The sequence below is a fragment of the Lithobates pipiens genome, unplaced genomic scaffold, assembly GCF_037356315.1.
Source record: "Lithobates pipiens isolate NorthernLeopardFrog02 unplaced genomic scaffold, aLitPip1_a1.2 Scaffold_16, whole genome shotgun sequence".
In the NCBI taxonomy this organism is placed as follows: domain Eukaryota; kingdom Metazoa; phylum Chordata; class Amphibia; order Anura; family Ranidae; genus Lithobates; species Lithobates pipiens.
Window position 1 is genome coordinate 551,034,204 of NW_027507748.1, and position 27,252 is coordinate 551,061,455.

At 42.8% G+C, this 27,252-nt stretch overlaps 1 protein-coding gene across 2 annotated transcripts in view; it reads right to left on the minus strand.

Annotated features, from left to right (window-relative positions):
• Positions 1–6,341: 6,341 nt before the first annotated feature.
• The window catches only part of DNAJC14 (DnaJ heat shock protein family (Hsp40) member C14), a 42,827-nt gene continuing 21,916 nt past the window's right edge, over positions 6,342–27,252 (minus strand). For both annotated transcript variants that reach the window (XM_077483441.1, XM_077483442.1), the window contains exons 5-7: positions 25,506–25,666; positions 23,299–23,401; positions 6,342–14,767 (exon numbers count right to left, since the gene is read on the minus strand). In XM_077483441.1, the coding sequence (XP_077339567.1) occupies positions 14,539–14,767; positions 23,299–23,401; positions 25,506–25,666 (493 nt within the window). In that variant the 3' untranslated portion in view covers positions 6,342–14,538. The remainder of the gene's footprint in view (positions 14,768–23,298; positions 23,402–25,505; positions 25,667–27,252) is intronic.

Here is a 27,252-nt window from a genome sequence, read left to right on the forward strand (position 1 = left end):
ATGAGACTTTGGAGGAAATGACGGATCTGTAGATATCTGAAATGTTCTCGTAAAGGTATATCATTTGACGAGCGCAAAAATTCAAATGATAAGATTCTAGTGAGAGTAAGCAAGGAATGTACGTCCACAAATCCATTCATGGTCCACCATTTGAATTGTGCTGAGTTATCAAGGCCCGGGGGGAAAAGTGGGCAACGAAGGAGCCGCATCACCGGGAGATGGGGAGAAACCAGCCCTGCATAGTACTTCACTGAGTCCCAAACTCGTAACGCGTGATTCATACAAGGCCCCGTAATTGTAGGGCAGTGTATAGGTGGGAGCCATGGTAATGAGGAAATTGGGACGGGGTCAACTTCAAGCAGATCAATAGTAGCCCATAGTGGGAGCTGATAAGTCTCGTGAAGGTGGGAGAGCGGAGCTATGGTAGCTGCTACGTAGTAGTCTCTTATGTTTGGGACCGAGGCCCCCATTAATTCTTTTGGCGAACATGATTTGTTTATTAATGCGGGGGGCGAGACGATCCCCAGATAAATTGCAGGATCCTACGCTGATGGGTATTGAGGACATGTGAAGGAACTGGGATAGGAAGAACCCGAAAAATAGTATAGTAGTGTCGGGAGATACGCCATTCTGATGGCTGTTATTCTCCCGAACCATGAAAGAGGTAAAGAGGACCACGCGGACAACATATCCATTAATCTTTTGAACAATGGTGGATAATTCGCCTGATATAAAGCCTGATATGTAGAAGTGAGACAGATTCCCAAATAAGGCAAGGAGGAGACCCACTGGTAAGGAAAGTCCGATTGCAAGTCCCCCAGCAACTCAATAGAGAGGTTAGTGAACAGTGCCTTCGACTTTGATGGGTTAATCTGGAGCCCTAAAAGAGATGCAAAGGTCTGTAACAGTGTGTGTAAGTTTTGATAGGGAAGTTCTAGGAGAGGTGACAAAGAAGATTGTCATCGGCAAATAAGGAAATCTTATGGGGATAACCTGCTATTTCAATGCCCCCGATATCCGGATGAGTTCTTATTGCTTCTGCCAGGGGTTCCAATGCCAATACAAAAAGAAGGGGCGACAGCGGACACCCCTGGTGGGTTCCCCTTCGGATATAAAAGATGGGGGGATTCAAATCCGTAATATTTAATTTTTGCTGGGGGGGGGGGGGAAATCATATAGGGCTGACATCCAAGTCATGAATGAGATCCTGAATCCATAATGCCACAGAACAGACATGAGAGGTAGGGCCAAGATAAGGAGTCAAAGGCCTTATTGATCTCGAGGGATAGAAGCATGGATTCAAGAGAGCGAGCGTGGGCTATATGTTGGAGCATCAAAGTACCTAGGATGGGAGGTCTCAGAAAAATGCGTCTCCTGTAAACAAGCAATGTCAACTTGTTGCTTGCGCAGATATTTAAAAACCTTCACCCTCTTATGGGGGGAGTTCATGCCCTGCACATTCAGGGACAACCAATTGTCATTGGGATATCAATGGGTGGCCACTAACCTGGAAGCAGAGTGCACACCCTGCGAACCCAGAGGAGAAAGGAAGGGATAGAAGCAGTAAAGAGGGGGAAAGAAAAGTAAAGTGTCATGTCAGAAAAGGTAGTAGAATCATACAGTGCTGTGAACAAATAACTTTTAGACAGCAAGATTGCTATGGGTCGTGGGTTTAAAATCCCACTACTTGGTCGGGTGTTGACTCGAACGTTAGTCCGGGTCAAGTACCACATCATGAGGGTGCAGTGGTCCGTCGGAAACCATTCGGCATAAACAGTAATTATGAATATTAGAGAACATGTCAACAATGGCATATAGGTGTAAGCATGAAAAAACAAGTGAACAAAAGTTTGAGAAACAGATTAGTGTATGTGGCGAACCTCAGCTCAGAAATAAACAACATGAACCCAGTGACATCTGAGTTGAACATAAAAACGGGTGTACCTGTTAACCGCGGGGCGGGCTCAAGGCCTCACCCCATCAGGGTGATAGCGATCAGGGGCCAAGCCAATACTGTATGTACAAAAAAAAAAAAAAAACAACATGTTCCATAGTCCTCAGATGGCCATGGTAACGCAATATATAAAAATATTCAATATTGGGAAAATCTGAAGAACAAAAAAAAATAATAAAGAGGAATTTAAAAAGTTTATGTAACGGGGGGGAGAAGGCAGTCATTACCAATACAACAATTGTTCAAGGAAAGATCAAGATGGTTCCCCAGTCCACCATCACCAGCCCGCAAGGTGGGCCGCTATAGTCCGGGGTTGTGGATCAGCATAGTCCATTTGAAGTTTAAATGAAGACTAGTTTGCTTCTCATCAAAGTCACAGATGGGGTTTTTCGCACACAGGGGTTTTTCGCACACAGGGGTGTTTCGCTCCATCCTCCCAGCTGCATAAAATTGCAACAGGCTCAAGAGCTGTATGCTGGCCAGCTGTATGGAGGCAGGAAAAAAAAAAAAAAAAAAAAAAACAAACACAAACAAAAGGTGGAATTAGCAATTTTCTAACGATGTCTGTCTGTAGAAACCTCATGAAATCTCTGGGCCTTGAGAGAACGGAGGGCTTGGGATCCGTGCTGAGAGGATTGTGAGGATCTCCTTGGAGCCTGAGAGGGACCCGGGTGGGCCACGGAAGCTTCAGGTTGAGGAGGGAGGTCAAACTGCAGCTCCTGGAATTGCCGCCACAGATCCAGCAAGGATGAGGCGTGAAACTGACATCCCAGGTGGTAAAAAGAAAAGGAGAGTTTAAAGGGGAACCCCCACCTATAAACGGATGTTTCTGGCTTGCAGGATTTGCAGATAGGGCTTCATATTCCGCCTTTTAGCGATAGTGACCGGGGAAAGATCTGCAAACAGTTGGAGGGAGTTTCCCTGAAATGTAATGTCTGGTAATTCTCTGGCCACTTGGAGAAGCCGTTCCTTGGTTCTGTAGAAGTGAAATTTTATGATTACATCCCTGGGGGGGTCCTCAGTTGGCTTGGGGGCGAGGGACCTATGTATACGGTCGAATTCTAGGCGTTTCGTAGGTATATCAGGTGCAAGCTCCTGGAAGAACACTGTAGCTGTTCCCTGGAGGTCTGTAATGGTCTCCGGGAGGCCGCGTATACGCAAATTTCCTCTGCGAGCCCTATTTTCTGAGTCCTCAAGTTTTTCCTGGAGATTAATAAGTTCAGCATTCAGTTTCTCCACCTCTTCCTCATGTCCCTCCAGTACCATGGTTGTTAGGTCCATCCTCTCTTCCAACTGATTAGTGCGGTGTCCTAGCTCTTTAAGACCCTTCACCAGCTCAGCAGATAGTTTGCGAGAGGCTGCCTTGGTCTCGTCCCTTACTATGGTGCGGAATTTCTGTAGCAAAACTTCAGAGTTAGTGTCCAGAGGACTTGTTAGGTTAGAGGGGAACAGACAGGCTATCGTCTGAGTGCTGTGTGGCATCATCAGGTTCCGGAGGTTCAGGCGCCATCTTACCCTTACCTTTCGCCTTCCCCCGGACCGGAGAGGATTTCTGTTGTGATCTGTTGCGGGGACGGTTCCGGGGCGTATTGTACATACCAGCCGGTTACCCAATAGCTCCCGCAGTGGTTGGGGTAGATGTGACAGTGATTTTTAGCGGGATATGCCTTATCCACCAAGTGAAATGTTCCGACGGCGCGGTGCTAGGAAATTATGCTGCCACTGTCCCAGCATCAGCGCATGCACCCCCACTCAATTTACATGTCCATCCCTGGGGCCTCCAGGGCCTCTGTCATCTGGTTGGGTGGTATAAAGTACTGGAGGAGGGCCGGGATCTGTCTCTGGGAGTGTGAGGGGCCTATTGTGGTGGACTGGGTGTACCAAGATGGCCACCACCTACCTCAGCCTCCAATGTGTCTTCCCCCGCAGCGTGTGGCCTGTTGGTGCTGGGCCCTGCTGCAGAATCTTTGTCCCAGGCCTCGGGGGTCGCCGTTTATCCGCCATGTGTGCGTGGGTCGCCGCTCTCCGTGCGGATCGCGGCACTCGAGAGCGGAGGCTCCGGTGTCCTCAAAGGCCGCAAGATGGCGGCCAGCGCCTGAGGAGTGGTGCAGGCCTCGGGCCCGATCGCGGGACCCACGGATGGTCGAGAGCGGTACTCCGGGGAAGTACAGGGAGTGTGAGCTGAGCTGTCCGCCGGCCAAAATCCAGCCTGGTAGCTAAAACGCGTCCTCTCCTCACCGCTTCTGGCCACGCCCCTTGAACACCGTTTTCATATGTGGGGCGGGACTTACGTATGCGTTCGCTTCTGCGTACGAGCTCACAGGGACAGGGGCGCTTTAAAAAAAAAAAAAAATGTATTCTTAATTTTACTTTTATTGTATTTAGTTTGACACTTTAAAAAAAATGTGATTACTTTTATTTTTATTACAAGGAATGTAAACATCCCTTGTAATAGGAATATGGCATGATCGGACGTATTTACAGTGAATTATGGGGTCAATAAGACTGGGAAGAAAAAAAAAATAAAAAAAAAAAAAAACAGCCAAAGCGGCGCCGTTAATTTGAATGCAGAAGCCGGGCGTGACGTCATAACATCGCGCCCGGCCTCCAAAAGATCATAGAGACTCCGGGGATGATCTGGTTAACCGGAAATCTCTATGGTATCATCTGGGGGCCGGCGGATCCTGTGACCAACTCACCGATGGAAGCGGAGAGTCGGTAGAAGCACTCGAGGGCGGCGGGAGGGGGGGCGTCCCCTCCCGCCGCCTGTAAGAGCGATCATCAAGCGGCGGGACAGCCGATATGATCGTTCTTATGGTGCAGGGAATCGGCGGCTGAAAATTCCGATATCTGAATGAGGTCTGTAACCTCAGGCATCATTCAGATATACTGCCACAAAGCCCACAACGTCATATGACGTAGCTTGGGCACCAAGTGGTTAAAGGAGAGAGAAAAAAAAAAAAAAAAAAAAAAAAAAAAAAAAAAACACACACAACACACACACATATATAAAAATTAGGAAAATTCCTTAGGAATCTCCCTTACCTTATTCAGCTGCGGGGTTCTGTGGTAACAGACCCAATCTTCACCACTCACAGTGGGTTCCATTAAAAAACCTTCAGGGACTGGGGCCCCCTTTTTATCAGGGGATCCACAGCCCTGGGCCTGCAAAGCACCCCGCCAGGAATATGGCTGAAAAAAAAAAAAAAAAAAAAAAAAAAAAACACCAAACACTGGATCCTGGCATCCAGCGAAGGCATTACAGGTAAAACCTTATTTCTTTGGACAGGAGGCCAGGGTACCATTCAATTCAGCCTGGAAAAGACACGTTGAATGGATCTGGTTGCATAGCTTGCCCCAGCAAGGAGTATTCCAGCGGAGCTCAGCACAGCACATCTTTACTCCTGACCAACACCTAAGACGTTGGCGAAAAAACTGAGGTACTCCCTGTAAGGGGAGGGGTTATATGGGGAATTGAACTTCCTGTTTATGCTGTGCCAGTGTCCATCACCTGAAGGTGCCATATAACCCATATTCCTGTGGCTCTGTGTCTCATGATGTACGATAAAGAAATGGTGTTTTATTTCAAAATTTACGTTTTTTTGTTTATAGCGCAAAAAATAAAAACCACAGAGATTATTAAATACCATGAAAAGTAAGCTCTATTTGTGGGCAAAAAAGGATGTAAATTTTGTTTGGGTACATAGTCACATGACCGCGCAATTGTCAATTAAAGCGACGTAGTGCCGAATCGCAAAAAAATGGCCTGGTCTTTCAGCAGCCAAATCTTCCAGGGCTGATGCGGTTAAAGATGAACCAATTTGTCAGACAAGTTTACCCTCTTACCGATCAATTAAAGCCCGAGTTCAGAAGCCATCATCTACTGTATCCCTACAATCATCCGACTATAGGAGGTATAAGATGGAGCCCACAAGCAAACTAAACTGGAGCCTTTCCCCTGCAGTGCCTCCTAGTGGAAGATATGCATATTTCTCGTTTGATATCGCATTGAAAAGTACAGTGTTACTTGAAATCATATTTGCAATAATTTTAGGCTTTACATATAATCTTGCCAGGAATCTTTAAGGTCTTCATGCTATATAGTATAGCAATAAAATTGTATTCCATTTAATCATTGTAAAAGAACATATCCCACACTTTTTTACATTTTTCTGTTTCCTTTCCCAAAACCCTAATCCCCCCCCCCCCCCCTATTTTTTTTCCAGGCCTCCCCAGCTCTACTTGCTACATATCGACTCAGCGGCCAGTATAACAGCCTGGTTATGACTAAACAAAAGGATCTTCTTACTTTTTTTAACTGTTAAACAGCAATATAAAGAATGTCTTTGGCTCCAAGTAATGAACAGATGACACAAAACCATAAAAGTCAAAGCATAAAAGTTTTAATTTAACAAAATGTGATACAAGACCATTTTACCACTCAGTCCCGAAGTTCACCCTCAGTCCTGTACAGCCATTCACAATTGAACTGTTCCCTCTTTTTAAAACACAATATAAAACTAAAAAGGGTTAAGAGGACTTTATTAGGAAAGGTGCATTCTATGGAACATAAAATGGGACCCATGCTCAATTAGGACTGCCATGCTCATTTTAGAGGTGGGCACCAGTGCCACACTTCCATTAGTATTGGGTTCCAATTGTCATTTGCTTTACAAGAGAATATAATGTTCACTTGTCTTGGGATATTACAAACAAATCATTTGTACAGTGCAGACATGGGTGAATCACTAACAAAATGGAAACAAAATGATGTGGCTGATTTATATATAAAAAAGAAAGAAAAAACCTGAGCTATGGCTATGAATCAGCTTTCATTATTCAAATAAATAAGCTATATATGACTTTGTGATAGCACCACTTTTGCTTCAGGTCTCAAAAACCAGCACCTACATAATCTAATCTCAATAACTCTTTACTGCAGTTTTTCACTTGTGTAATAAAGAACCTAAATTAATTCTGCCAAAATGCCATAGAAAGCAAAAAAGTGTCCTTTTGATACTAAAACCTATTATTACAAATATACATCAGCAAAAATTTTAAGGAGGCGTTTCCACTACCAGGTTTGATAATGTGCAACTCCCCAGCTTTAAAATGAATCCCTAAGTGCACCAAGAAACTTTTGTTAGGTTAAACACAAGGTTACCTGTCCTGCAGTATTACAGGGGGGGGGGGGGGGGGGGGGCCACCTGTATGAGGATGAGCCTCAGGGCTGAGAGGTATTACACTTGTACAATCAGAAAATATAAAATACTCAGAAACAAAAACACAACCTGTTAAAATTGATTGTCCTATACACTGTTCCTGCAGAAATTTACCATATAATAAGATCTAGATCTGAGTGACCACCTCAGATCAAAATAAAAAGCCAGCATTGCAGCAGCCACAAACCATATCCTTAATCTCAAATACTGTTCACATGGAAGCTTGGGATGGCTCTCTCACTTGCTTTGCCTGAGTATGTAGCATAAAATAGGGAAATGAAAGCAGACAGTCAGGGTGGTGGTGTACATACGATTATGATGATTGTTGGTACGAATCACTTGCATGGCAGACAATGACAGCATCATGACTTGAAAGCAAAAAATGCATGTTCAAGAGTTTTACAGAGGAAAATATTTAAATCAACAGTAAATCCCAATTACAAACAGGCTTGCATAAGCAAAAAATAGCAAATATGCATTTAGCATCCTACTGAAAGCAAAGATTTGAAAAATGAGGCCATGTTTATAGCTTAGAGAATAAAAAAAAAACAACAAAAAAAAAACGTATTTATGTGACTGATAACACTAGCTCACTCTCCAACAGCAATTGATTTTTTTTACCATATGGATACTTTTAAAAGTAATATTAAAAAGGGTTTTTTTTGTTTGTTTTTTTAAACTAACAAACATGTCACACTTGCCTGCTCTGTGCCGTGGTTTTGCACAGAGCAGCCCCGATCCTCTCCTTGGGTCCCCCACGGGAGCTCCTAGCTTCTCCCCCCTGACCAGAGCCCCCAATACAAGCCGCTTGTTATGGGTGCACTGGTGCATACTCGCTCCTGAGCCCCACTCTATGCGTCAAGAGATCCATGGCTCAGTCTTTTTCTCTTCATTGGCTCACTGGCTACGATTAACAGCAGTGGGAGCCAATGTTTCCCACTGATGTCTCAGCCAATGAGAAGAGAGAGACCCGAGACAGCTGAGGCTCCTGTGCACATCGCTGGATCAAGGAGGGGGCAACACACGGAAGGTTTTTGACCTTCATGCATAGAATACATGAAGTTTAAAAACTTTTAGCCTTTCCAACCACTTTAAAGAATAAGTGCACTTTTGCTCTTACTCCAAATGCTGTATTTACACTTGACCATGCAACCTCCTCAGAGAAAAAAAAAGGGACAAAAAACTGTTATCTTTACTGCTAATAACCTAAGCTTCTGAAAATGTGATTTTCAGCCTACCAACACTGTTCTGGTTGGTGAACAAGCCTCTCAGTCAGCTCAAAATCTACAGACAGGAGGCTGGCTGCTCACTTAGTCAGTCCCTTGTCTCTAGTTGCAGCCAAGGACAGCTTGGCCATTAGCCAGAAGATTGAAACTCAAGGTCAATTCACCCCTCTATGTTGTGGTGCACTGAAGATGTTGTGCACCAAGAAAGATGCTGCGTCCGTTTCAAAATACACCTTCAACAAGATAAAATAATAGAAAAGAAACACATCTCCTTTATAGAGATGTGGATGCAGCCTCTGTGCCATCAAAATTGACGGGGGTAAGCTGGTATACCTGGCTGTAAAGGAAACCCATACAAAGTATGAATACAGCACTTACAGAGGTTGTAAACCTCTGAATATGCATTGCATACTAGCTCATTATGAAATACCTTAAAAACAAAGCTGTTGCAGCGGTCCCCGCACACCGCCGTCATGGCCGACATCTTTCCCAGAGCTTCTTCCAGGTTTGCGGGCTCTGGAGCCGATAAGCCAGAGCCACGATTACATCACTCCCGCGCATTCACCCAGAAGCCATCGTTCACGGCACAGGCTCGGAAAGAACTGCACCCATGGGCGTTCCTTCAGAGCACATGCGCCAATAATGTCACTGGCTGCACGCACTGGAAATATCTCCTAAACTGTACCGGTTTAAGAGATATTTTCAATTCCTTCCTATAGGCAAGCCTCATTATAGGCTTACCTATAGGTAAAAGTTTGCAGAGGAAGTTTACTTCCTCTTTAGGGCAGATCATCATATGCAAATGTTGGAAGATTTACCATATTAAACAATGCATACAGTAGACATAAATGTTTTTGAATTTTCACTGTCCACCACTGCATTGATAGACTGTACTTTATGGCTACTTTCACACTGAGGCACTTTACAGGCGCTTTAGCGCAAAAAATAAAAAGAGTCTCTCTTGTCACTCCAGTGTGAAAGCCTGAGTACTTTCACACTGGAGCGGTGCGCTTGCGGGACATATAAAATAAAAAAAAAATAAAAAATGTAAAAAAACACCAAGTCCTGCAAGCAGCATCTTTGGGATGCTTTAAGCTCCTAAAATGCCCTGCCCACTGAAATCAATGGGCTGCTTTGCGGATGCTATTAACCCCTTCATCAGCCACTAGTGGGGTTAAAAGTGCCCCGCTAGTGGCCGAAAAACACAGCTAAAACGACAGTAAAGCGCCGCTATTTTTCACCAATGCCCCCCTGCCCCAGCGTGAAAGTGCCCTTAAGAACATTAGATCACATTACAAGATAGCTCTGCAAGTACTTTTAGTTGTACAATTCAGGCTCCATGCACACTAGTGGTTTTTTTAAGCTCCTAAAAGCAGTTATGAGCATTTTTATGCTCCTAGAAGCTAAACAGTGTTATCCTATGTGTCTATGCACACTACTTTGGGCTAATAGCATTTTTTTGAGCTTTGGCATCTAGGAGCAGAAAAAAAAAAAAAGCAAATTTTTGTAGAGTTTCTTGGGGGGTTTTTCCAGCAGAAACATTCCTAAACGCTAATAGCGTTTTTTTAGAGGAACTGTAAAAATACTAATGAATACACTAACGCTTCTAAAACCGCTACTACAAAAAACCATTACCAGCGTTTTGTTTTTTTTAGCTTAAAAAAAAAAAAAAAAAAAATATGCTAGTGTGCATGGAGCCTAAAATGCCAATTCAATCTTTTAGACAAATTCAGTATGGTGAGGCAAACAAGCCAATTCATCAGATTTGCAAACAATATTATTTTAGGCTTGCAGGGGGCTCATGAGGTTTATTTCACAGCCCCTGAAAAATATTGAACTTTTGCATGTTGCTTTGAGGATTTATTGACCAAGAATACACGTTCTGATAAAGCGTTTATGATTACCCTAACCGAAAAACTTGTAACTAGCAAATGAGGTTTGTTAAGCATGCAGCCAGTTAGAAATCCTGAACTACTTTTACACAGGGAGAGGCCATCAGTACTGGCCTACGTTCTTCTCATGACAGATTTTCTTCAAGAGTTTTATCTTTAGGCTTCTATGTTTCAGGCCCCTTAAAGCAGTATTAAACCCAAAACATAATATATTGCAACGTGCCAATCCTTAGCTTTATTGTTTTACTGTCACTCTGATGTACCAATAAACGACACTTCAAGGATTACAATGTTGGCTCTTCTTACTACCAATCTTAGATATCGTGGCTGCATTTGTTTTTTGTCTTTAGGATTTTTCTCTTTGTTTTTACCTGGTGGCAACGGGGCCGCTCATCGAAAAGGGGGGGAAGCGCTGCGCAATAGGAAAAGGCAGATTAGGAAGACTGCCTAGCAATGTCGTTTTTTTATATTAATGCATTTTTTGCTTTGGGTGGCCCTCCACTTTAAAACTCCAGCTCACATTACATGTTAAAGCAGAGGTCCCAAAAAACCCCGGGCCGCTGCCGTTCTGTGGCATGTTGTGGGCCGAATGGTGGGGGTGGCGAGCAAACAAGGCTCGATCGATTTGCATTAGCGGCCACTCACTCGCCTGCCTTTTGTCTGGTCAGCAGCGGGGTCCCTGCTAGGCGCTGCACTTTCAGGGAAACTGGATCCATGTGTGGGTCTAGTACCCTGCCACTCCTTCCACCACCAGAGGGCACCTGCTCCTTCTCCCAGCAGTACTACTCCCTTTGCACTTTGTGGTCATCTCCTCTGTATGTAGTACAGTAAGTATATTAATAATAATAATAATAATAATAAATAGAATCTTTACTTGTATCCTATTGGCTGATCACATGAGCCTTATATTAATCTTTGATATTTTATTTTATGTAATCAGCCAAACATACAAATAAGGATTAAAAAAAAAAAAAAAATCATATATTTGTTTTATATATTAGTATTATTGAAACAAAACCATTATTATAGAAAAAATATATTATGATTTTTTTGAAAAAAAATAATAAAATTCAACAAAAATAAGAGATGTGAGTGGCAGGTGAAGGGACAAGCTGCAAACTCCTGACAACTCCTCCCCAGCCCGCAGAGGGGGTTTTCTTCGAAAAGGCCAGTCCCTGGTGCCAGGACAGTTGGGGAAAGTTGTGCTACAGCAAAAATTTTTTCCCTTTTTGGATAAACGTTTTACATTATTAACTGCTTCCCGACCACCTCACGCCGATATATGTCAGCAGAAGGTCACATACAGGCAGAATCGCATACCTGTACGCGGCCTGGGGGGGGGGGGTTTGGAGGCGTGCGCCGCCGGCGTGCTCGCGGGAAGCTCCATGAGTCCGGTCACGGGTCCCGCAGACTCGATCGCCGTGGGGATACCCGCGATCGCCTCACGAAGAGGAAGAATGGAAAGATGCTAAAGTTCTGCCTAGCAACAGTGACACGGATATCTCCTCCCTGTAATTGGAGCAGAGATCAGTGATGTGTAAAACACCACCCCCCAGGACACACTTATCCCCTACATTGCCACCTAGTGGTTAACCCCTTCACTGACATTTACACAGGAATCGGTGTATTTGTATAGCACCGATTGCTGTATAAAATGACAATGGTCCCAAATATGTGTCAAAAAGGTCCGATGTGTCTGCCATAATGTCGCAGTCATGATAAAAAAAAAAATCGCTGATCACCACCATTAAAAGAAAAAAAAAAGCCAAAAACTATCCCTATTTTGTAAACGTTATAACTTTTGCGCAAACAAATCAACAAATTTCTTATTGCGATTTTTTTTACCAAAAATGTGTAGAACAATACGCATCGGCCTAAACGGAGGAAAAAAAATTGTTTCTATATTTTTGGGGGGTATTTATTATAGAAAAACATTTTTTCTTCTAAATTGTTTATAGCGCAAAAAATAAAAACCGTAGGGGTGATCAAATACCAAAAGAAAGCTCTATTTGTGGGGAAAAAAAAAAAAGGACCTGAATTTTGACTGAGAGTCACGTCGCATGACCATGCAATTGTCAGTTAAAGCAACGGGGGTAAATGAAGTGGTTAAAAGTTGATCATTGTAAGCACCCCTGCCATTGTTAATCAGTTTGTCTCATCTCTGTAAACGAATACATCTGGCAGAGAGCTTGTGGTTTTGAAAAACATCAGATCACCAAATGAATAGGAAGAAAAGAAAATATAGCCATCACATCTAAGAACTGGTAAGCTGCAATATAATAAACATTTGCTTTTGGGTTTAATACTGCTTTATTTCTGCCCCTTAACCAGCAAGGAAAGCACTGCTACCTTCCTGTAAGAGCATCCGTTTGAGAAAAGCTCCAAAGCTACCAGTTGGTTGCGGTTGATCCATTGTATACAATGCCATGCAGACTATTCTCAGAAAACCATAGCAAAGCTTCAGATTCCGAGCCTGGACTGATGTCACAGTGAGAAAAAAAAAAAAAGAAAGAAGAAGCTGTGTACAGAAAAAGCAGTGCACCCCAAGGAATGGCAACAAAACAGCTACTAGGAAGCCTTGTTTTAACAGAATATTACTTAATAGCCTAAAGATGCAAGTTTAAGTCCCTTTCAAGTTTACATTATTTTTCACAGCACTACCTCCATCTTACTCCTTATCAGAAAGCAGTCAGTAAATTACAATACCTATAAGCGGTGTCTATACTAATTTGGTACCAAGCAAAATCTGAAAATCTGAAACCACTGCACACAAAGATTTAGGATTAAATTTGAATGCCACCCCAATAGATTTCTCAGTTGAGTCTTTACTGCTTTTTGGGAGCATGGCAGGGGATAGGCACAACCCCTCCCCCCGAACTGCCATGACAGGGTTGAGGTCAGCTTTCTTTTTGATATACAGCATTGGTGGTAGGTTAAGTATCTGTATATTGCTATGAAGAATCCACTAGAGGACAAATGTTACTACATTTCTTCTCCTACATGTGCTCCAACAGCTCAGCTGATTAAAGCGGTAGTAAAACCCGCTTTGTAGTTTTTACCTAGAGGTAAGCTATAATAAGACTTACCTGTAGGTAAAAATGAATATCTGCAGCTGGAATATGGCTGCAGCTGGTGAAATCACTGGCGCATGCCCTTTGAAGGCCCGGCATACCTTGCTGAAACTTCAGAGCTCCGTGCCGGAACTGAGGCATGTGCGAGTGGGGCGTCATTGCTGCTTTGGCCAATCACACAGCCCAAGTGCATGAACAGAAGAAAGCCCTCTCAGCACGCTTCATTCTAAAAGTAAGCATTTCATAATGTGCTAGTATACTAGCACCTTACGCAATTGCCTTACAGGTGTTTTTTTTTTAACCAGCTGCTTTAATTCTCTGCCCTGTCCTATAAACAAATGTATCAGGAGAGTTTATAATTTAATTACCTTGATCCTATGCTGAAGTTTTTCACTTAATGATTTTCAGTCACAATAATCCTCTTGCAGCTAAAAAAACTAGATATATGGAATCCCTTCAGACCAACTCTTCTTTGTAGTGTTTAAAATGACAATAAGAAGCATACAAGACAATATGGGAAAATAATTTCACAACAGAATGCACAAAATGCCTTCTCACTAACAATGTTAAAAAGGAAGAAGAAAAAAACAAAAAAACACACATTTGCGCCTTCACTTTTCTAATGCTTGAAACTCTTCACAGCAGTTTCCACAGCTTTATAACAGAATAACTGAAGCAAGAAGTACTATATTAGATTGTCCCAGAGCACTATATAATCCTGGGAGCAATTGTGTTTCCTGGCGCAATGTACATTCATACATTCTATTCACACCAGAGCCCAGGTCTCCAGGCACTGCATGCGCTGAAGTCTTGCAATATTTCCGGTAAAATGTCTACACCAGCTTTCTTTGGTATGAGAATAGGTTTCTCGTTAAAATGGAAAAAAAAAAAAAAAAAAAAAAAAACAACCTTTTCTATCTGTGAATTTGTTAAAAAGGTGTTTGCAATGAAAGCCTTGCTAGTCGCCACTGCAACAGGAGTACAAGGTGAATGGGAAAAAAAAAAACAAAGACGACCATTAGTGAAAGCCCTTGGCAGCTTGGTTCTAGTCAGCACATGATGATCCGACTTAAAACCACAGGAGACTACATAGTTAGGAAAGAGTTGTGCGACTGGTGTCCCAGCCATCCCACCCTGATTACAAGGCAGCTGGAATATAGGAGAGTAGGTCGATCACCGCTGAACAGGACGCCTCATTTTCTTCTTCCGTTTGGACTTTGTGTCACTCTTGGAAGCAGAGTCAGGTTTAGATGGTCCAGGAGGGGACTGAGCTCCATGCGGGGGTTGTTGTGGAGGGGTGAAAATGTTCCCATTGGGCATCTGAGCTGGAGAGCCCTGGAATATTCTGTTCAAAAGATTCTGCAAATCAGCAACCGAAGTAGGGCTACTTTCTGATGGAGCCCTGCAAAAAAAGAAAAAAGGAAAGGAGAATGTAATAGGAATTCTGACAATTTAAATGAGCATTGCCACACAGTCACGCTAAACATCTTCTTTTAAAGGGTTCGTACGGTAATTGCAAAAATGTATCAATCTGCCATTTACCCATAGAAGTGCTTCACCTACTTTCATTCACACCCACAGAGGTATATGGTTTTGACTGGCGATATTGTGGTCAGGGGTTTGTTACTGCTGGTTAATACCTTATTACTTCAAGTCCTGCCTGTGTAACCCAACTCCACCACTATTTGGTGGTACTGTGCATAAACACACACACACACACACCAAACTTCTAATTCTAGCCCCATGGACATTGTTGGGCTCAAAAATATGTGCACTAAAGTGCTTCATTTAAAAAAAAAAAAAAATCCAATCTAAGGTGTACATATATTTATATGTGGATATACATATGGACACAGATATTTTGACTTTGTTCCAAAGAGCTTTGCTTTTGTTTATGTCCACCATTATTTGTTTCTACAATTTGCTTTCTTCATACAGCTGGGTAATTGGATTATAACAAATCTAATAAGGCAAGGAAGACCCTAACAACTTCTGTTTTCTCTGTTTTCCAATAAGGCTCCTATAATGCCCACTGAAGTTGACATGACAGTAGGATGCAATTTGCATGGTACTCAACAAAGTCGTCAATCTTCTAACAAAAAAGTCACGTTAAATGCTATAATAGCAAGCGCCTGATGTTGTCTGCTCTTATACAAGACTCATGGCCTGTACACATGATCTTAAAAAAAATAAATAAATAAATAAATAAATACTGCTTTCGAAGCAATCGTTACGATAATCTGATATTTAGTTTTTGGAGGAGCCAATCCATGGGAAATTATCCAATGGGACAAGCACACAAATTTCTCATAAGATACCAGAGCCGATGATTTTCGTTTAATCAGTACAGTTGTCGTCCGAAAATACAATACAAATACATGACATTGCATCATTTATTAATTTTTATTCTGCCGTACGAGAATTTTCCCCACCCTCGTCATTTTTGTTAGGAGACCGATATGCAAAAAAACACGCACAAATGATCATTTGTCCGAAAATCTCAGCGTTTACCAGGCATTAGGCTGGCTATACATTATGCAATCTTTTCTTCAGCCATGGGTTGAAGGAAAGAAAAAAAAATGCTTAATTTACCAACTGTGTTCATGGTGGAATCCCTCCTGCTGCACAATTGTATTTTGATAGCGAACGTTTCCCCACTGTCAGAATACAATGATCAATGCTGCAGGCTACAGTCAGCAGCAGTGATCATATGAATAAAACCTGACAGGCTAGCTGTACTGAAGTTTATTGATGGAGCGACTTAACACAACTGGCAGTAAGTGCATGTTGGTACCCACAGTAGGACTCTGAAACAATTTAGTTTTTTTTTTATCCTACCTAAGATACAAAGATAGTGTATTATAGGTAGGATTGAATAAAAGTTTTTTAAATTTAATGATCCCCAACTTTGACTCTGAGCATGACCAGTTGAGCAGGGACTTCAATTCATGTATGGCCAGGCTGATTGTACTGATCGACTTCTGTACAGCCAACCTGTCGGGTTTTTCATGCTTGATCACAGTATTCTGAAAGCAGGGAAGTCTCTCCACTGTCAGAATACAAAAAAGGTACAACAGGAGGATTGCCCCATCTACGTTGAATGTGTGGATGGGGTAATTTTCTCTGTTTGAACGAAAAAATAAATAGAATAATGTATGGACTGCCTAACCTGACCTACAGCAAACCCGGATGTAGCTTTTTTTTTTTTTTTTTTTTTTTTTTTTTTTTTTTTTAAAAGCTTTAGGCCCCTTTCACACATGCAGATCCATTTTCGCTGACTCCTCTTGCTAAGCAGGGATCAATCCGCTGAACCGGTAGATGCTAGGTCTGTCTCCGCTGTTCAGGATATTGGCCTGGAGACACCTGAAATGGGCATTTACTGCAGCAATCGTTGCTACCAGGAAACCATAGCTGAGCGGAGGGAAATTGCCAGATCACCTTCACCTTTTCTACCTTCTCCTCTGTGAGATAGATCGCAAGACCTGTGTCGGGGTTAAGTTCGGCTTCTCCCTGTTTATTAACCACCCAATGTTTTTTTTTTGTTTTGTTTTTTTAGAAAGAAATGGCCACCCGCAGAGCTCCTTGTAATTGGAGCACGGAGTGGGCAAAAAAAATAAAAGGTCGTCCAAATATGGGATGACCGATATCCCTTTCAGTCTCTGGGAGGCCAGTGCTTCTGCCAGGATTTTTCATTAAAATCCTGTGGGAGGAGGACAAGCCCAATGGTAGGGCCCAGAATCGAAAATGTCGGACCTGCCTTCGCCACTGGATTGCCACCCTCAAATTTTAAGATTCCTCGTGAATGGGGACATGTAGATAGGCAGATGGAGGGAGGCCATGAAGCAATCTGGGGGAAGAATTGACTTCTACAAAAAAATTTGTTTAGTAACTTCAAATTTAATATTAGGCGGAATTTGCCCGATTGTTTCTTTACTACAAAAACACAAGTGTAAAAATCGTGGTGTACATCTTGCTGTGGCACTGGAAGAAAAACCCGCTGGTCTACTAAGATGCCAATTTGTGACAAGGCCGTTGTCTTCTGAGGATCCCTGGGAGTCGTGGTCAAACGTCCTTGCGGGCGACTAGATTAAATAGCCTTCCCTGATTATCCTCAGTATAAATGTGTTTGGGGTAGTCTTTTCCCCACTGTGGGAGGAACTGCCCAATCTCCCTCCCACGGGAACCAAGTCACTGATTTTTTGTTCTGTTTTTCTCTCCTAAAAAAAACAAGACACCTTTCTGCTTTTCCCCTCCCCACTGTTTAGGGGTTGACCCCTTAGGAGGTCTGTCGCTGTGATGGCCCATCTTTGGGGACAAAAAATAAATAAAATAAAAGCGTTTTCCTGGAGCCTTCTTACTTTTGGTAGGGAAAGCCTTTTTCTTGTCTGTAGTACTGTCTAGCACTTTCTAGATCCTGCCCAAACAAGAGATCTCCTTCAAATGGGATGCCACACAGCCTAACCTTTGAGGCCGGGTCCACCGCCCAGGATTTTAACCATAACGCCCTGCAAGAGGAGTTTATAAGGGCAGCGGTCTTTGCTGATAGCTTGACCGACTCAGCAGATGCATCTGCCATACAGCCTGCTGCCTTATGCAGCATGGGAAAGGAATCCAAAAAAGTTTCCTTCCTGGAGGTCCCACTTTCCAAATTACCTTGTAATTGGTCCAGCCAGACCTCCAAATTACGAGCCACTATTGTTGTAGCCATTGCAGGTTTCAGATTTGTCATGGCTACTTCCCATGACCTTTTCAGGAGTACCTCCATCCTCTTGTCCATCGGTTCTCTAAGGACACCCATGCCCTCAAAGGCGAGGTCTGTTGATTTGGTGCACTGGGAAAAGGCTTGCGTCCACTTTGGGCACCTTGTTCCAAACATATGTGGAATCCTCACTGAAAGGGAATCGCCTTTTTTTTCTCCGGTTCCACCCACTCATTTTAATAGAGTCCACCAGTGTGCTGTGTACCAGAAATACCCTGTTTTGGTCATCTTTCAGGACATGACCACATCTGGTCACGTAGGGATAAGGAGACCTGCTCTTTAATCTCAAGCGCTTCGTAGATCACCCCCAATAAGGCATCAACCTCCTCGAGTGAGCTTGTATCTGGGTGAACTTGTTCCTTGGCTTGGAATATCTCTGGATGATGCTGCCTCACTTGGTTCATCCAAATTATCCGATTCGTCTCCCCCTGATTTGTCACCCACCTCTGGGGCTGAAGCGGGGTGGTTGGCTGGTTGCTTTGGGGTTTCAAGGTTAGCCAGCATTGTCTTAATGGCTTTCATTTCTTTCTGAACACCAGATATTCACGAATTATGAATGGGTCTGGATGAATGTGTAAAAAGGTCACACATGAGGAAATTCGTCCCTTTTCACTGTTGGTTCAAGCCGAGTGGCTGCCTAAGCCACATGGCTATTTCCCTTTACCATCTGAGACAAGCCCGATTATACAAAGCCTCGGAGAGCCTTGTGACATGTATTTTTTATATTCTTGTATTATGTTCTGGTTATATAATTTATAAGTTTGTAATATACAGTGCCTTGCGAAAGTATTCGGCCCCCTTGAACTTTTCAACCTTTTGCCACATTTCAGGCTTCAAACATAAAGATATAAAAATTTTATTTTTTGTGAAGAAACACCAACAAGTGGGACACAATTGCGAAGTGGAAAGAAATTTATTGGATATTTTAAACTTTTTTAGCAAATAAACTGAAAAGTGGTGCGTGCAAAATTATTCGGCCCCTTTACTTTCAGTGCAGCAAACTCACTCCAGAAGTTCAGCGAGGATCTCTGAATGATCCAATGTTGTCCTAAATGACTGATGGTGATAAATAGAATCCACCTGTGTGTAATCAAGTCTCTGTATAAATGCACCTGCTCTGTGATAGTCTCATGGTTCTGTTGAAAGCGCAGAGAGCATCATGAAGACCAAGGAACACACCAGGCAGGTCCGTAATACTGTTGGAGAAGTTTAAAGCCAGATTTAGATACAAAAAAAGATTTCCCAAGCTTTAAACATCCCAAGGAGCACTGTGCAAGCGATCATTTTGAAATGGGAGTATCAGACCACTGCAAATCTACCAAGACCTGGCCGTCCCTCTAAACTTTCAGCTCAGACAAGGAGAAGACTGATCAGAGATGCAGCCAAGAGGCCCATGATCACTGGATGAACTGCAGAGAACTACAGCTAAGGTGGGAGAGTCTGTCCATAGGACAACAATCAGTCGTACACTGCACAAATCTGGCCTTTATGGAAGAGTGGCAAGAAGAAAGCCATTTCTCAAAGATATCCATAAAAAGTCTCGTCTAAAGTTTGCCACAAGCCACCTGGGAGACACACCAAACGTGGAAGAAAGTGCTCTGGTCAGATGAAACCAAAATCGAACTTTTTGCCCACAATGCAAAACGATATGTTTGGCGTAAAAGCAACACAGCTCATCACCCTCAACACACCATCCCCGCTGTCAAACATGGTGGTGGCAGCATCATGGTTTGGGCCTGCTTTTCTTCAGCAGGGACAGGGAAGATGGTTAAAATTGAGGGGAAGATGGATGCAGCCAACTACAGGACCATTCTGGATGAAAACCTGTTGGAGTCTGCAAAAGACCTGAAACTGGGACAGAGATTTATCTTCCAACAAGACAATGATCCCAAACATACAGCAAAATCTACAAAGGAATGGTTCACAAATAAACGTATCCAGATGTTAGAATGGCCAAGTCAAAGTCCAGACCTGAATCCAATTGAGAATCTGTGGAAAGAGCTGAAAACTGCTGTTCACAAACGCTCTCCATCGAACCTCACTGAGCTTGAGCTGTTTTGCAAGGAAGAATGGGCAAGAATTTCAGTCTCTCGATGTGCAAAACTGATAGAGACATACCCCAAGCGACTTGCAGCTGTAATCGCAGCAAAAGGTGGCTCTACAAAGTATTAACGCAAGGAGGCCGAATAATTTTGCACGCACCACTTTTCATTTTTTTATTAGTTAAAAAAAAGTTTCAAAAATCCAATAGATTTTGTTCCACTTCACAATTGTGTCCCACTTGTTGGCGATTCTTCACAAAAAATTAAAATGTTGTATCTTTATGAAATGTGGCAAAAGGTTGAAAAGTTCAAGGGGGCCGAATACTTTCGCAAGGCACAGTATCTTTAATATATGTTATGTTAGCGCTTTGCTATGTTCTTGGGAAACAAATACGATTTTGTTTTATTAACCACTTCAGGACCGCCGTATTGCCATTGTACGTCAGCACAATGGCACAGGCAGGCATAATCACGTACATCTACATGATTGCCTTCCAGCGGGTAGGGGGTCCGATCGGACCCCCTCCCGCTGGTTACGGCGGTCCGATTCGGTCCAGGAGCGCTCCGTGATGAGGGGATGGCCGTTGGTTTTCGGCCACCCCCTCTGGATCGCTCCTGGCCAATGAGAAGCTTCCTCCCCTGTGTATTGTTTACACAGGAAGGAGGAAGTGATGTCATTCTCCTCGGGGCGGTCTTTTTGACCGGACTACGAGGAGAACAGTAAAAGTAAGTGTGCACCAACACTACACTGACATGTAGGTACACACAGGCACACAAACCCCCCCCGATCCCCCTCCCCGATCGCCCCCCGATCCCCCCCCCCGCCCCCCCTCCCCCCCCAGTCACAGTGTCACTGATTGCATTGATCATTTCTTTACTGATCAATGCATTCAGTGTCAGTTGTGACAGTAAAAACTGTCAGGACAGTTAGTGTTAGGTCCAGGGTAGCCCCCTATCACCCCCCAATAAAGATTTAACCCCCTGATTGCCCCTAGAGTTAACCCTTTCACCCCCTTTTGCCAGTGTCACTAAGCGATCGTTTTTCTGATCGCTGCATTAGTGTCGCTACAGTCGCTAGGTAGCTAGTTATTTTTTTAGGTTCACCGCCAGGTTTTTATAGCGCTAGGTACCCCGATATACTACCCAATAATGTTTTTAACCCCCTGATTGCCGCTAGTTAACCCTTTCACCCCCTTTTGCCAGTGTCACTAAGCGATCATTTTTCTGATCGCTGCATGTGTCGCTAGGTAGCTAGTTATTTTTTTAGGTTCACCGCCAGGTTTTTATATCGCTAGGTACCCTGATATACTACCCAATAATGTTTTTAACCCCCTGATTGCCGCTAGTTAACCCTTTCACCCCCTTTTGCCAGTGTCACTAAGCGATCATTTTTCTGAACGCTGCATCAGTGTCGCTAGTGTCGCTAGGTAGCTAGTTATTTTTTTAGGTTCACCGCCAGGTTTTTATAGCGCTAGGTACCCCGATATACTACCCAATAATGGTTTTAACCCCCTGATTGCTGCTAGTTAACCCTTTCACCCCCTTTCACCAGCGATCACAGTATAAGTGTCACTGGTGACGCTGGTTAGCCAGTTAGTTATTTAGGTTCCCCGTCAGGTTTTTATATAGCGCCAGGGACCCCCATATACTACCTAATAAAAATTTGAACCCCCTGATTGCCCCTAGTTAACCCTTTCACCACTGATCACCGTATAAGTGTTACGGGTGACTCTGGTTAGTTTGTTTTTTATAGCATTTTATATTCAAATCCGGAAGGCAGTGCTTGGTTTTCGGGGTCCCGTACGTGGCTAGGCTCCCAAAAAGTCCCCCACATGTGGTATCCCCGTACTCGGGAGAAGCAGCAGAATTTATTTTGGGGTGTAATTTGACTTCTGCCCATAGCATGTGTGAGCAATATATCATTTAGTGACAACTTTGTGCAAAAAAAAAAAAAAGTTTGTAATATTCCCGCAACTTTTGGCAAAATATAAAATATTCCATGGACTCAACATGCCTCTCAGTAAATAGCTTGGGGTGTCTACTTTCCAAAATGGGGTCATTTGGGGGGGTTTTGTGCTATTTTGGCATTTTCTGGCCTTCGAAACTGTGATAGGTAGTGAGGAGTTAAATCAAAAATTTGCACCCTTAGAAATCCTGAAGGTGGTGATTGGTTTTCGGGGTGCCGTGCGCGACTAGACTCCCAAAAAGTCCCACACATGTGGTATCCCCGTACTCGGGAGAAGCAGCAGAATGTATTTTGGGGTGCAATTCCACATATAACCATGGCATGTGTGAGCAATATATCATTTAGTGACAACTTTTTGTAAAAAAAATTTTTTTTTTTTTTTTTTTGTCATTATTCAATCCCTTAGGACAAAAAAAAATAAATATTCAATGGGCTCAACATACCCATCAGCAATTTCCTTGGGGTGTCTACTTTCCAAAATGGGGTCATTTGGGGGGGATTTGTACTGCCCTGCCATTTTAGCACCTCAAGAAATGAGATCGGCAGTCATAAATTAAAAGCTGTGTAAATTCCAGAAAATGTACTCTAGTTTGTAGACGCTATAACTTTTGCGCAAACCAAAAAATATTCGCTTATTGACATTTTTTTTACTAAAGGCATGTGGCTGAATAAATTTTGCCCTCAATGTATGACTAAAATTTAGTTTATTCGATTTTTCTTATAACAAAAAGAAAATATCTTTTTTTTTTCAAAATTTTCGCTCTTTTTCCATTTATATCGCAAAAAAAAAAAAAATCGCAGAGGCAATCAAATACCATCAAAAGAAAGCTCTATTTGTGGGAAGAAAAGGACGCAAATTTCGTTTGGGTGCAATATTGCATGACCGCGCAATTACCAGTTAAAGCAGCGCAGTGCGAAATTGCAAAAAGACCTCTGGTCCTTAAGGTATTTATTGGTCCGAGGCTGAAGTGGTTAAGCCGTGTGCTTGGTTTCATAGCTAACCTTGTATTATTGTGATAACAACAGTAACATGTGATCTGAGTTTTAATAGACTAGCTAACTATAGGGATAGACAAGTTGATACATAGGTACAATGATATTTAATTATTGAATTTTACTTCATATTTGGCCAACCCCTGTTCTCCATACAATAAAATGGTACAAACCTTTGTCGTCCTGCGTTTACTGAATTCTTTGAGCCAAACGAAATGTGATATGGGACCCGATGAGTGTCTGGAGAGATTACAACACGCTGACACCCTGCCCATTCTATAAAGAGAGAGACGGGGCTTAATTAATACAGAGAAGCCAACTGTATCATATAACTGCATCCTAAGTCCAAAAAAAAAAGTGAAACTATTTTCTATGATGTGTTGGCAACTTTAAAAAACAAAACAACTTTTAGTCTTCCTCGAGTATCTTTTCAACCTTATGAACTGTGTAACTATGCATGCTAGCTAACAATAGGAGTTTCTCGGTCAGGCTTGGGGGATGGAATGCCACAGGCTGCTCTCCTACTCCAAGTGTAGCTTTAGATTGGAGAGCAGTCACGTGACCGGCCAGAAAGAATAGAGCTAAAAAGGTATATACAGGCGTCTGTTTAGAATGACACTGACAGTGTAGGAAGGATCTACGAGAAGGGACTGGCAGTGATTTTTTTTACCTTTGAAGTAAGCTGGCAGGGCTTTTTTAAGAGACTGGGGATCTCCTGGCAGTGCAGGGGGGTATGCCATTTAGTATTTACTGTTTTAAATAAATACTGTTGCCGTCTGCTGTGTTCAGACTTTGCTACACGCAGGGAGTGTTTTTTTTTTTTTTTTTTTTTTATTTAAGAGCAAATAAAAAAAATAAAAATTTGAGTTCTTCTGACTGCTTGAATTTTTTAAAGAAAATTGTGGGCAGCAATAGTGATGCATCGTGGAATCAAATCGAAACATTGAGAGGATAATCAATCTAAATCGCGAGACCAGTGAAGATGCGCACCTCTAGCTAGCACTATACTCCCATGGCTCTGACAGAGGAGATGCGGTCTTCTCTAAAACAACATCTCTGCCTGCTCCCCCTTCTCCATTGTTCATTCACAGAAGCATTTGTATTTTGCGAATGACTCCACTTAAAACAAAGTGCTCTGTGACTGGGCAGGAGGAGCAGAGAGGTGGGCACAGCAGCTGCTGAAGCCCGAGACAAGAGGGTCCAGAGCACCAGAAATATAATAGCTATACTCCCAGCACTCAGTAAAACTGATAAATCCACAAAGCGACATGCACTTTGTTGGACTTGAGGTTATACACTAGATGAAAAATCTGTCATTTGGACAGTTCATTTGTTTATAGTGCACTTAATAGGCCTCAGTATCTCTTTACAGTACATGGCAAGGCTTCTGTGTTGAATAATGTCAGTTATCAGAGTATCCAATGATATTCAAGCTAATTTAGCACAATCTAGAAAAATATTAACTGACTGATTGCTTTGGAGGGCACCACTATCTTATCCGTTTTAGTTTCCATAATAAACATTGGAGCAGTACAAACCTATAACAAAACCAATGGCAACAGTAAAATCATACATGCAACCTTCTGCAAAAGAATACAGACAAGTTATGTCTAAATGTCCAGCCTTCCAAGTTTCTGTTAACATTTGCAGCTGCATTAAGTCACCCTCTGAAAAGTGTTCACAGTGGATCACTTTTCAGAGGAAACTGGACAGGCAGGTTGGGGACATGTCTCCTCTTCCCCACCTGTGTTAACCACTAAAAGCCCACAGCATCGCACCTCAATCACGTGCATTACACGCTGTTGTGGCATGGTCCCATGCAACTGAATGGATGAAATATGGTAACCTTTTAACTGAACCGCTACAATTGCTGCCCATGTTAAACATGTAGCTTGGCAGTCAAGGGGCAGTAAAACTGCAGCTCAATCGCCTGTTCTTACCATCCCCCAGCTGCCCAGGTAAAACGAGGCCAAAAGGTCAAGCTTGGCTTGTCCTTGCCCACCTGTTCCTGGACTTCAATGTAAATGGCTTCAGTGACCCAAGGGGAGTCTTGGGACATGGAAAAGGATGTGGCCACATTTAACCCTCACAAAAAGATCTTTTCATCAGAGACCGATATACATGGCCAAATCACCACGTACCCACTCTACACTAAACGTGATTGGGTGGTGCAAAAAAAAAAAAAATAATTAAATAGCTAGATACAGTGATGTATGACCAAGTAATTGTCCAATTATCACAGCACTGAAACAATGCCAGGAAAGGAAGAGCGTTTGATATGCCAGTCCCCGAGTGGTTAACCAAATTTCATTTTGTTGAAAAGTTGTGAATAGGAGATTCACACAGAAACCATGCCAGTCCCTTTATTGGTCCAACTCACCTGTTATATCAAACACTTTGCCCTGCATCAAAGCAAAGTATGTGATTTTAAGCCCAAGCATGCTCGACTCTGCCCAGAAATCTCCTTCTTCCGCAGGATGCATTTTCCCACACTCAGAACAGTAACGAGCATTGGCAGGGTCCCGGTCCATTTCAAATCTCCTGCAAAACATTGATCTTTTCAATTAAAATAAAACAGAGAATTTCTATAAAACTAGATTACGTTAAAATACATATTCTAACAGTGCTACCACAAAAGCTTAGTTCAGACCTGCTAAAATGCAGCATGAGAACAACCAATGGAACATCCATGAAATTGCAGGCAAATACACGCATTCTTAGCACAACTGTATGAATGCAATCAGCAGGTTTCACCCAAGGTCCAATAATCACAGTGGCTCGCTCAATTTGCCACACCCAGTAAGCAAACAAAAAGGAGCTACTTTTTTACTTGGAAGTAAGAGACTTACACAACAAAGGCCTTTTCTTGGTGCAAAAGGGTACGCTTACCCTTAGTGATTTTCTTAATCAAAAGTAGGAATGTGCCAAGAGGCATTTTCTATTAAAAGGCATGTGCAGTAAGTGCTTCACAACCAAACACTTGATCCAAAAGGTCTTTCACATGTGAACCTAGAGGAGCTCTATGTGGAAAACTAGGTGCATGACATCTGCTAGTCCATCCAGGGAGTAAAAGCAGAGTTGTAAGCATAAGCTCCAACTGTTGGAGAACCAATGGATCCAAAAAGGACAGAACTAGTATAACTAGGCATATCCCTAGCCCAGACATTTAAAAAAAAAAGTGTTAGTAAACCCATGACCCTGCATTCACTCCATCTGGTCTCCCACACTACATGGACATGCAATAGTTTTAGTAAATATAAACTGCTAAATACTTTCTCATTAGCAGTTAGCATAGTCTTGTGATGTCTACCAGTGTCTGGTTAAAGCTTGCAAGAGGAGTTTTCATTCTGCTCCAATTGTCCTAAAAAGGCTGCTTGACTCCTGACCTGTCTGGACAGTGGCGATTGGCCCTGTGCTGATCACATGCACTCCCCCAAGAAAAATACATCAAACTGAGCATGTGCAGCTTGTCCCATAGCCTCTGTTCTTTCAGGAGATAGTTTGGGGACAGTGGAAGAAGGGGAGGATTGGAGAAAACTGTATCACAGCCTTTTTACACAATGCAGAGGATTAACATCTTAGGTTCCACAGCAAGTATAACAAGCATGCTTTACTGCATATACAGACTGATTTTGCTGTTGTGGGTATAGTAACACTTTAAGGTCTGACATGCAGACATGGCTGCAATAGCAGGTTGAATAGCAGGGCCTACAAGGGCAAAAAGGGCCTCTAGGCATTTGTCCCAAGGATCTTTAAATGCCTGGATGTCCTCCACAGGGAAAGTCCAATTCTTATTAAAACAGGAAATGGCTGGATCCACTGAAGGGACAGTTCACTTCCTAACAACCCTTACTCAAGAGGATATTGCTGAGCATGAATGGGCTAATCTTTGCGCAACATGGGTTGCAGGAGTGAAAGCACAGAGGAAGGCTTTGACATTTGGGTACTCTTAAGAGAACCCAAACTGGCAACTGTAGGGTGATTGACACGGATCACACAAGTCTAAGCAAGTAATTACTGCATCCACAAGGACTGAATGGCATCCTTGCACCAATTCATCTGTACGGGATAAGGTGCTCTCCCCCACTGACCATGCAGAAGCAGCTGCAGCTAAGGAAATTAGAGAT